Here is an 11,547-nt window from a genome sequence, read left to right as displayed (position 1 = left end):
TAGATCGCCGGCTTTGTTGGTCGGTTGTACGACTTCTCGTAACAATGGTGCAGCCCTCACTAGGCTCTAGTACTCGAAACACCTGGCAAACAAGGAAACAATGCACACGGGCCGCACTTGGACGGGATTTCGCGCATTTGGGGTGCGCTCATGCTAACAAATTATCACCCTCTGTCGTTTTTCATTCATTTTTCTCGCTCTCCTAGCTATGCTTTCCTCTTTTACTCTCATTTCTTTTCTCTAATCTTTGAGATGTTTCTCTCTCTCTCTCTCTCTCTTCCTTTCCTCAAAAGATTTTCTAGTAAACCAAATAATTGCGTGTGCGAGCAAAAATTGCATTTATTTTTACAACGTTAACGTTTATCGACGGAAACACAAATTTCTGCAAACGATCGAATCGTTATTATCCATTATACAATCCTAGTCCCGAAGTCTTTGGTCTTTGAGTTTTTTGACAATGTCTAAGATTACGATCTTTTTTCTTTTCTTTTTTTATATTCTTCTCTAATGGACTCAAAAAAGATTAACGAGTGATTCTTGATATAGCATTCGTGTCGCATAAGGTGAGGCTGAGAGTAAGTGAGACAGAAGACCAAACAAAAGGGGAAGGGAAGAAGAAAATCAACCCGCATGTGCTCATACGCACTCGAAAAGAAAAAGTACTTTTGGCCGAGTGCCGTAAAGGCGGTGTACCCGTAGAGTATGATAGGGGAGAGAGATAAAGAGAGAGAGAGAGAACGAGGGAGAGAGAGAGAGAGGGAGAGAAAGAGGGAGAGAGAGAGAGAGAGAGAGAGAGGGAGAGAAAGAGGGAGAGAGAGGCAGAGAGAGAGAGAGAGAGAGAGAGAGAGAGAGGGAGAAAGAGAGAGAGAAAGAGAGAGAGAAACATTGCAAAGGGTACGGGAAGTATGAAATGCATCGACCCTTCAAGCAAATGCAACCCTAAAAAGCCACGGGAAATGTTTGTAATTGGGATCGTTGGCCCGTTGTACTCTTTTCGTTCGATATACTCCCAAGTATGCATACGTGGAGTACGAATTTGTTGTGAATAGCGAAAATATTAAAAAATGTTTACAGGTAAATCATCGTAGAGTGATCTATTGAATTATTTGAATATTTACAAACGCATATGCACTGATGGAGTATGAATTTTTTTTATGAGCGATAAAAATTTTTTAAAACGTTTCAACTTAGATTATCGTACGGTACGATCTGTCAGATTTTTTATATTTATATGGAGAGATTAAAAAAAAAATACGTTCAGAATTTCGACCTATAGTCGATCTATGTAGCTTTTATGATTTATATTTTTAAATACGCGTACGAACGAAGTAAGACTTTATTGAATTATAAATATCAAAAAGAGACCGCGAAGTCAGAATCTTGATTATTCCTCTCGATCTGTATCCGTAATTACGCGTGGTAAGTAAAAATTTGTTAGAGAGAGAGAATTTTGGCTTCAGGATCTTTCGTCGTAAGATCTTTTCTCCATGAATCTTTAGCTCTCTTTAGTAATCATACAGTCTTTATCAGATCTTTCGGTATTTGAACGCAGAATTCTTTTTCTTTTTTAAGTACTCATGAAATCAAAGAAATTTCGATTAATCCGTTGTCAACGACGGTCGATCAGATTTAGAAGAAAAAACACAAGACGATTACAAAGTACACGTAACTTTAGATGTAAGTGTAGATACAAATACGCGTATAAATACTTGTACTTTTTCGTAAAAATGGAGGTATTAGTTCATAGCGACGTTATAGATGAGTAGTCCTTTTATATATGTATGTACGTTTATTAATATTTCATGAGCTTGATAAAAGCAATCGAGTGCCTTGTGAAACGAATCCTCGATCCTGTTCTCCGGTTAGCCACAAGTGTGTTCCCCGGCATGAATTTGCATCAAATTGAATTTCAAATTTGTTGCCGCTCTGTCACTCGAGGTCTTGAATATCTCGACGTACTTTCGAGCTCTTTTGATGCGAAATGGAACTATTAAGGCTGTTCATCGCTCCTGTCTTTACAACGGTTTACGCCAATAATGAGAAAATCGTAATTCTTGACCGATTTCGATGATAAGATAAGATCTCAGAGATAAGATTTAAGAAGACAAAGATTTAATCTAGGACTATGCTATTTCGAATTTTTGCAAATATTTTACTTTTTGTTTTTTGAACAAAAAATCGCGTTGAAAACTTCATCTAAAATATTATTTGCTTTAACTTACATAAAATCTATCGTGGTATACGCATAAGTGAACCATAATCGACACAAGGTTATACATCCATATGACAGATGCTCGATTGCGTTTAAGTTTAAGTATAATACTTTACCTATATCTGTGGAGTCGTGTACGCTTCGATTGAAAGACGACGAAGGGTTTTAACGACAATACGATTACTCGACAAAGTGAAATTGATGGTAATAAATACGAAGGATTTCGTATCGAAGTAAAGCAATACTGAATGAGAATTTCATGAACAATTAACATGAGTAATTAAGAGGAAATAGGACATGAATAAAGCAAGTCAATCGAATAATTGAACGAAACTGCTAAATGACGAGTATTACGTTCGACAAGATACGTGATACGAACGAACGTAGAAATCTTCTTGTTACTTTGATCGTCTTCTTCTAATATACCAAATGAACTATGATGCGACCGCAATTTTTACATAATTGTCTCCAATCTTCTTCCCTCAAGCGAAGCTTCAGTTTTGTTCCTCGAAGCGTATGTAACTGGCTATTCTCTCTAGTTTTATGCAACGAAGATGTTCAAGGACGTAAAAATGTGAGGGTGGAAACCGAGGAAAAGAAGGGAATATGTGATGCGTAAAAAGACATTTAGGAGGAGAAGAAAAGAAAAAGAGAGAGAGGAGGAGGGGGTGGAGAGAGAGAGAGAGAGAGAGGGGAAGAGTCATGAGAGAAGTGAAGGACGTTATAAGGGGGGAAAAAAGAAAGAGAAAGGGAGGAAGAGAGATAGAGGGGAAAGAGAGTGCAGAGTAGCCTAGCGGAGAACATCTTGAAAAAGGTGCAAAGCCGACAGTAATATTTATAGCTGGAATATTCGCCTTATGCGCTCCTGATATGCTCGCTCCTGATATAATCATCCCTGGTATAATCTCTTTTATTTCGTAGTCCAAACCTCCTATCATCGATATTTCTGAATTCCTGTTTCCGAATTTCAGTATTGGACGGTATAGTTACTATTACGATTACTATTGCGATTACTATCGCTACTATTATCACTGCTGCCACTGCTAGAGCTCTTGCTGTTACTATTATTACAACTATCTACTACTATTGTTACTACTATACTACTATACTACTATACCACTGTCTACTATTACTACTGTCTACTATTACTACTTTTATAAGATCACCAAAGCGAATCTTACGCGAAGAAAGTTGCGAGCTTTGCGCGAGCTTTAGCACTGGTACGAAGGGAGGTAGTAGTAGCGGCTTACTTCTCCGCCTATACCGGATCCCTTACTCGACGAGCTCTTTTGGGACGAGATATTTACCAACATCCAAGATGGCGGCATAATCTTCCCCAGCTTTTCGCGAAAGTCGACGAGTCATCCGCACCGCAGTCTCTTTCTCCTGGTAAACACTCCCATCGCTCTCTCTCTCTCTCTCTCTCTTCCTCTCCCTCGTCTTACTCACCTTCCTTCTTCCCTCCTTTTACCACCTACAGTTCTTTGACTCTTTTGAGCATTACGTTTTGGGTCACCGCGAGACGCTGAAAAACATAGAACGTACCTTCTCGACGATTCTATGAGAGGAAAGCTTCCTTTCCTTTCTATGTTCTTGCCTATACGAAATCTCTCTTGGTCTTTCCAAGTAATCTTCCAAGTCTCATATCGTAGGTTACTTTGTTCTAACGTTCGAAATACTTTCTCTTTTGTATTTGTAACGTCTTTATTTCTTTTTTATGAATAATATAATGATCTATTGTCTTCTTTTCTTTTTTTTTTATAATTCCCTCAAGCCCTTCCACCCCGCCTCTTTTGTTTTTTTTCCTTGATCGTATTATGTGATTTTAGAAAACGTTCGAACGTTCAAACGTCGAGGATTAAAAGTTCAGTCTTAATCGTTAGCGAATCTTCTTGGAATTCCTTGATCAAACTCTAGAGCGAATTGAAGAAGAAGAAATTAGGTGGTAAATACGGAATACTGTGTGTATAGGCGTGTGTGTGTGTGTGTATGTGTGTGGTGTGTGAGATAGAGGGAGAGAGAGAGATAGAGCGTCCAAGGTAAGAAGCGATCGAATCGAATAGTGGAATTCGTGGAATCCGTAATCCGCCGCCGAGTGAATGGCGAACGTCTCTAAGAAGAGTCCCTATAGTAAAGAGCACCATCACCCTCTTACGTTTCTCCTCGTCGATTTATCCTAACTGGGACTCGAGATTAAGGCGGTAATCGCTGAATTGGCAAAAGGTAGAGAGAGAGAGAGAGAGAGAAGGAGACAGGAGAGAGATAGAGACAGCAGGCCTTTGGATGATCTTCATGAAACGAAGCTCACAAAGGAGGAAAAGTAAAAAAAGGAAGGTATAGAGCCGATTTGAAAATATTTATATTAAAATCTCACTTAAGATGTGTGCATAAAAGTACCTCTTTTTCTTTTCTCCTCCTTTTTCTTTTTGATACAAAAAAAGATGATTTTCATAATTCTTTTTTTTTGTATATACTACTCCAGTTACTTATTAAATTTTTATATATTTTTATACTAAATTAAAATATCATTTTAAAGTTTAATCCAGTGTAAATAAATGTCAAATTCGCGATTCTTTTGTGATCCGTTAGGAATTGTTAGGAAATTTCAAATACGGATCGCTTTTAAAAATTTTTAAGTATTGAATTTTTTCTCTGCTTACCAAAATTCTTGTTTTTCAGGTAAAAAATAAACGCTTCAGTGGAGAGGACAAAAATATTTAGTATATATATTTTTTTTATATAGTATGTATATGTATATTTCCTTTCCTTTACCGAAGCAAATATTTTTTACCTGAAAAGCAAGAATTTTGGGGAAAAGAGGATATGTGTGTATGTATATACATATATATATATACATACATACATATATAGTAACAAGCAGATAGATAGATAGAGAGAGAGAGGGAAAGAGAAGGAGGGAGAGAAAAAGAGGGAGGGAGAGAAAAAGAGGGAGAGAGAGAAAGAGAGAGGGGAAAGGGTGATTCGTCGCGATTCGAGGGGATGCAATATCGACAGGTAAAGGCGGCTTGTTCAACCGTTCTTTATTGCACAGTGAAATGTTACTTGCGATAAATTGTTAGCGCAAGGTGGAATAATATTATCCACCTTACGATGTGTGTACGATATTTAGGAGAAGAAAATACTTAATGATTACATTTTTATTCAATTTTCCGTAACCGTATTATATATATATATATATATATATATATATATATATATATATGTATGTATGTATGTATGTATGTATTACGCCGTATGTATCACGCCACGGCGTAGTACATATATGTATATATATGTGTATATATATATGTATATATATATACATATATATATATATATATTCTCGCTGGTAGGACAAAATCCTTTGTGAATAATTAACGACACGTAAGTTAAGATCGTGTAAATGAAAAGGGAGAAAGAGGAGAAAAAAAGAAGAGGGAAAGAGAGGAAGAAGAGAACAAAAGAAATAAATGCGAAATACTGTCGAAATAGTATGCAAGTGTGATACTTATTATAGAGAGAAAGAAGAAAGGAACGAGAGATCAACGAGGTAGGACGGTAGAGCGAGCGGGAGGGACAGCGGACGCGGGATAAAGGATCGGTGGTGGATACGTGGAGTAAGTGCAATAATACCAGATTATTTGCATCGTAAAGCCGTGCGTATGGGTAAACACAATATTCGCTCTCCGCTCGGGTCTGTGAACCGATAGCGTGCACCCAGGTAGATTCGTATCCGTCTATCTCTCTGTTCTGTCGTTCCACCCCTTTCTCTCGTCATTCTCTCGTCGCTCTGTCGATCTATCTCATTCCCTCATTCTCTCATTCTCTCACTCCCTCACTCCCTCACTCCCTCACTCCCTCACTCCCTCACTCCCTCTCTTTTTCTCTCTTTCTCTCTTTCTCTCTTTCTCTGTCTCTTTCTCTCTTTCTCTCTCCCTCTGTCTCTTTCTCTCTTTCTCCCTCTGTACAGCCACGGCGTAATACAGATTCTATTTGAGCTGCCTGAGGGAAGTTAACTTGTGATGCGTGCACTACGCTTCTCTCTGTTGGCGATTCTACGGATCGAACCGTTCTCCATTTCGTTGATGAAAACCAGAAGAGACGTACCACGAAACGTTCTCTTGTACACATAGGAAAATACGGCTATTCCATGAAAATAGCTTAGAAATCGTTGACGTATGCATCTCTATAAATATGTACATACGTTCGATGATTCGATTGTACAAATTACAATCCTGTTTGGCAATAAGTACCTAGTTTGACTAGTGGGTATTTGATCTCGACGTTCGATTGGTACATAAATCGATATAAAGGAGCATCATAATAGGATGACTATTTAATTTTTTATTTCATTGAAATAGAAAAGAAAAAAAAAAGAAAGAGGAAGGAAGAAGAGAAAAAAGGAAAACGGGTCAGAATTCGGGAAACGTTTGAAAGTCCCTTTATCTATATCGCTATTTTCCTAACTTCGACGTCGCACCCTCCGGCGTATTTCTCCTCTCGGAAGGGTAGCATGATGTCAGTAGCAGTAACGATAGTAGCAGTAGTAGTAGTAACAGTGGTAGTAACAGTAGTAGTAACAGTAGCAGTAACAGTAGTAGTAACAGTAGTAGTAACAGTAGCAATGACAGTAGCAGTGTCAGTAGCAGTAGCAATAGCGATAGCAGTAGCATCTCTTTACGTTCTCCCTGTACGTGGCACAGAAAGGGAGGCTTCTCGTGCAAGGGTGAGAGCTTCTGGCGGGGTGTGAGGGGCATGGTAGAGGGGTTGGCCTCGTCGATGTCGGCGGAAGGAGAGGGTGACTGTCCCCATACAAACGGATGGTAAAGAGTGGGGATAGCAACGCCCGCCCATTGGTCCGCCCATGGTCCGACTGAAGCAGGCTCACTTGGAATCAATCCGCGGCACGATTTCACCCTGTTGTAGACACAATCTAAGCTCGCGGGAACACGGACATTTTACTCGACTAATTGACAGAATTTTTCCGTCTGAACTATTTTTTCTTCCCGTCAATTTCATCTATTAGTGCCTTTCCACTTTTGCTTCTCCCTTTTTCAGTTCTTTTTTTTTTTTTTACTTGAGAGATCTTCTACTTGGCGTCATTTGAGTTTTACATTTTATCGGATTTATCGTTAAAGCGAGCAGTGTTTTGCGTCTTAAGTCGTTCCGATATGTATATTCGATAATGGAGACCCGTTTAAAAGGTTGTATCGTTTTATTAATAATAATAGAGAAATATCCTTGACGGCGGCACGTCATGCCGATGTACACGTTTCTCTTGACTAAACTCGTCGCGAGTGTTTAGAACCGGTAAACAAAGGAAGAAGGAGAGATAGAGAGACAGGTAGATAGAGAAAGAGAGACAGAGAAGAAGGAAGAAAATTAAAAAGGCGCGTTATCGTTGTGGAAACAAACTATTAGCGTAAGATAGCACTTCGAGAGAGAGAGAGGTGCATTTTCGCGTGTGACAGTTTGCTTCGGTGAAATATGTTGGACGTGGGACGTCGACGAGAAATCTTCTCCGACGGTGATGTTTCCGGCAACGTTTGTCCTTGAGATTTTCAAGACTTAAGAAAAGAAGATTTAACCTACGAAATGCCTAATTAAAGACAACTTTCGCACAAGGATCTCTCGTTTGCTCTTCTCCTTTGGTGCTTCAAGGACAAACGGAATGCGAGCAACGGCTTGAGTGTTGGAAAAAAGTGATAGAATAAGAAGTGTGTTTTTCGATCTGATGAACGTTCGAGGGAACTCATGGAAACCCATTGTGCGATGATGATGTCGAATCTGTCGTGCGACGGGTGTGCTGACAGCAGTAGCCGGGATTCTGACAGCAGTAGCATGATCGTAGATCCGGTTAGTCTCGATAAGAACGACATGTCACCGCCGCAGTCGTCATCCAGTCCATTGATATCCGGTTCGCCGGTTCCAACGATGACACCGACGACGACGAATTCGTTAAGGTGTCGCGGTAGTGCGAATAGAATGACGAAAAAGATGCCATACTCGAGGATGCCGGTAACTTCGGTGGCGTTGTCTTCGAAGTCAACCAGTCAACAGAAAACATCAACGGCGGGTCAACAGTCTTCCGGTTATGGAAACGAGAAGATGTCTTCGTCTTTGATAAAGCCACCTTACTCTTACATAGCCCTGATCACCATGGCCATTCTACAATCACCGCAAAAGAAACTTACGCTAAGTGGCATATGTGAATTTATAATGTCACGATTTCCATATTATCACGACAAATTTCCAGCCTGGCAAAATTCTATCAGGCATAATCTTAGCTTGAACGATTGTTTCATAAAGATACCGAGAGAGCCCGGTAATCCGGGTAAAGGAAATTATTGGACATTGGACCCACTTGCCGAGGATATGTTTGACAACGGTAGCTTCTTGCGACGTAGAAAGAGATACAAGAGGCCACCGCCTCATTACGTTCTTCGCGACAGGGCTATCATGGCCACCTTTGCCATTTGCGGCGATCGTGGACCTTGTCCAGGTGGCGGAGCTGGACATCCTGGTACATTGGCTTATCCCGGTGCTGCATACCTTTCGCCGCCACCTGGCCTACCACTTTTGGACTTTTCTCCGTCTACGTTGGAAGCTCTCAAATTAGGTGCTTTTCTCGAGCCACCGGCACCGCTATACAAACCTGTACCTATTACCGCACCACCCATCAGACAACTCGAACCAACACCGACTAGGACAACAACGACGATACCAATGATCAACGCACAGACCAGCGTAGAGAAGAAAAGAAACTTTAGTATCGATGCTCTCATCGGCAAGCAAACGGTCAGCGATCAAGGTTGTACCGGTCTTCTCGACCTTAGTGCGTCGGAGCACAGAGAGATAAGAAGTCAAGCGTCCGCGTTCTCGCCTCTTGTTTAGAGCAAATCTTTGATTGTGCTCGGTAATTATCTTTCGATATCGATCGATAGCGATTCCTTCGTCCAAGTCGTCCGATCCACCGATGTAATTCACGATTAATCAAATAATGGAACCCGTCGTAATGTAAATTGGATTTATAATAATCGAGGTGTATATCGTAGAGAGAGAGAGAGAGAGAGAGAGAGAGAGAGAGAGAGAGAGAGAGAGAGAGAGAGAGAGAGAGAGAGAGAGAGAGAGAGAGAGAGAGAGAGCGAGAGAGAGAGAGAGAGAGAGAGAGAGAGAGAGAGAGCGAAAGAGAGAGAGAGAAAGAGAGAGAGAATGAAAGACAAATCTCGACAAAGGTGTCGCGTGTATTTCATTTAAACGGATTAATCGTCGATCGGTCATATTCCTATAGAGACTCCTTATCAAAGTGGCTTCATTTCGTCGGTTTTTATTATTAGATTAAGGGCATCGTCCAGTGAATGGTGATTTTATTTGTACGGACGATCGTATCGAAAAAGGATGCGAACAAATATTTTCAATACTCGATCGTGATCTCGACATATTCCTCTAATTCATATATCGATCCTGTGACTGGCTATTACGATAGCTATTATAGGATTTAACTATCGTGAATTTAATTAAAAATACATTTTGACAAATACTGTTATTATCAATTGTCGGAAACTCGAAAAATTATATTGCTATCAACGGAAGTCATTGTTTGTTACGAATCGATTATAGTTAATCAACGAAGTATTCTCTTTTATTCTCTTTTCTTTTTTTGTCTGCTTTTATTGTATTTTCTCTTTTTCTTTTTTGTGTGTTTTCATTTTATTTTCTCTTTTTCTTTTTTTCTTTTTGAACAGTCATCACCGACGTTATTATTCGTTCGTATAAACGCTAACTTTCGTGTGATGTGGTTCGAATCGTTTTGTTTCAACGCTCTTTTGTATCTTTAAATTATTATATCTAGAAAATAACTTCATTCATAATGATAAGAGCGTAACGAAAGAAAAAAAAGGAAAAGAAAATGCAAAGAAAGGATACTTAGACTATAAAAAATGGCGTAGTGCAATAGTACGTGATAATCGTTCGATTTCTCATAACTTTTTCTAATATTTCTTATTATTTCTAATATATTATTTTTCTCCTCGCGATATTATATTTTGACTTTTTAATAATCATCGATATGTTCAAAACGGCCATTGGCAATATTCTTTGGCAGTCCGTTTGCGTTCGGTCGATTAATAACGGCATTGTAAATACGAGCCCCGAACAAATATGTGCGTAGCACTCTTATTATTCCGGGGCATGTTCTTTTTTTCTTCTTTCTCTTCGTCGAATTTAATGTAAAGACTACACTACTCGAAATTGGACCGCTTTCGGTCAAGTAGCTATTATTTAGTTGTACATAAAACGACATATAATATTTTAAGAATTCATGTATTAATAGAGCACATTTATCATTGTAGACAATTTTATTGTGCACATACATGTATATCTATGACGTGACGTGATTTTTTTTTTCTTAGATTCGTTGAAAAAAAAAAAGGGAATTGATAATAAGCATGGAAACAAACGAACGAATACAAAAAAAAAAAACGAAACTATACAACGGCACTTATTACATAAGAATAAATTTTTCTCTTCTAATCTCTAATAAGATTGGCTTTGCCAATAACATTGTCTGTCACATGTGTATTCCTAAAGAATGAAATTTATTAGAATGGATTAAAAAAAAAAAAAAAAAAAAAAAAAAAAAAAAAAAAAAAAAAAAAAAGTTTTATGATTTTTTTTAGGCAGCTCTATTCCTTTTTCTTTCCTTTCAATTTCTCTTTAATTCGTTTTTTCTGTCGTTATTTTTTTTTTTTTTTTTCCGCCAAATAGACTTGGCTGTAGGAGTAAATCCACTAAAAGTTTCGAGAACAGGGTAGATACGTAATCAAATAAAAAGAATCTTACAATTAGATTTGTATCCCACGCGAAAGAATGTAACTATGAAAAACATATCGTGATCTTCTAACATTGACATTATTTTTTCACAAATTATTTTTTTCAAATACTTTGAACATAGAGTAACAGGAATAATAACGATAATAATAATTATCATCTATTAATATTAGTCCAACTTCGAACGTTTTTTCCTGTCTCGTTAAGTTTTCATTGTTCACATTGACACGACCTTCAAAGTGGAAAAGCCTCGAGAAATTTGTATTGTAGATAGTACGAAAGCACTCGACGAACGTCGATCGAATCTTTCGGTGAGCAGTATGAGCAAGAAGGAAGAACTCAAAGGAGAGGGATGGATGAGAGAGAGAGAGGGAGAAAGAGAAAACGGTACGAAAAGGAAAGAAAAATATAGAGAAAGGGTAGTAAAAAGAGAGTAGAGAAAATGTGTGAGTGAATATACACGTGGGTATAGATAGATTGCGTCTCGATGTGTGTGTGACAAAGAG

The 11,547-nt window shown here is 38.6% G+C and overlaps 1 protein-coding gene across 1 annotated transcript in view; it reads left to right on the top strand.

Moving 5' to 3' along the window:
* Window positions 1-6,639: 6,639 nt before the first annotated feature.
* LOC127069301 (forkhead box protein D3-like) overlaps window positions 6,640-11,547 on the top strand; it is a 5,420-nt gene continuing 512 nt past the window's right edge. The window contains exon 1 of the mRNA XM_051006144.1: window positions 6,640-11,547. This exon is cut by the window's right edge and continues 512 nt beyond it. Coding sequence (XP_050862101.1) covers window positions 7,967-9,106 — 1,140 coding nt within the window. The 5' untranslated portion in view covers window positions 6,640-7,966 and the 3' untranslated portion in view covers window positions 9,107-11,547.

Source organism: Vespula vulgaris, chromosome 15 (assembly GCF_905475345.1).
Source record: "Vespula vulgaris chromosome 15, iyVesVulg1.1, whole genome shotgun sequence".
NCBI lineage: Eukaryota > Metazoa > Arthropoda > Insecta > Hymenoptera > Vespidae > Vespula > Vespula vulgaris.
Note: the sequence above shows the minus strand (reverse complement) of the source record. Positions and strands in the feature narration are given on the sequence as shown.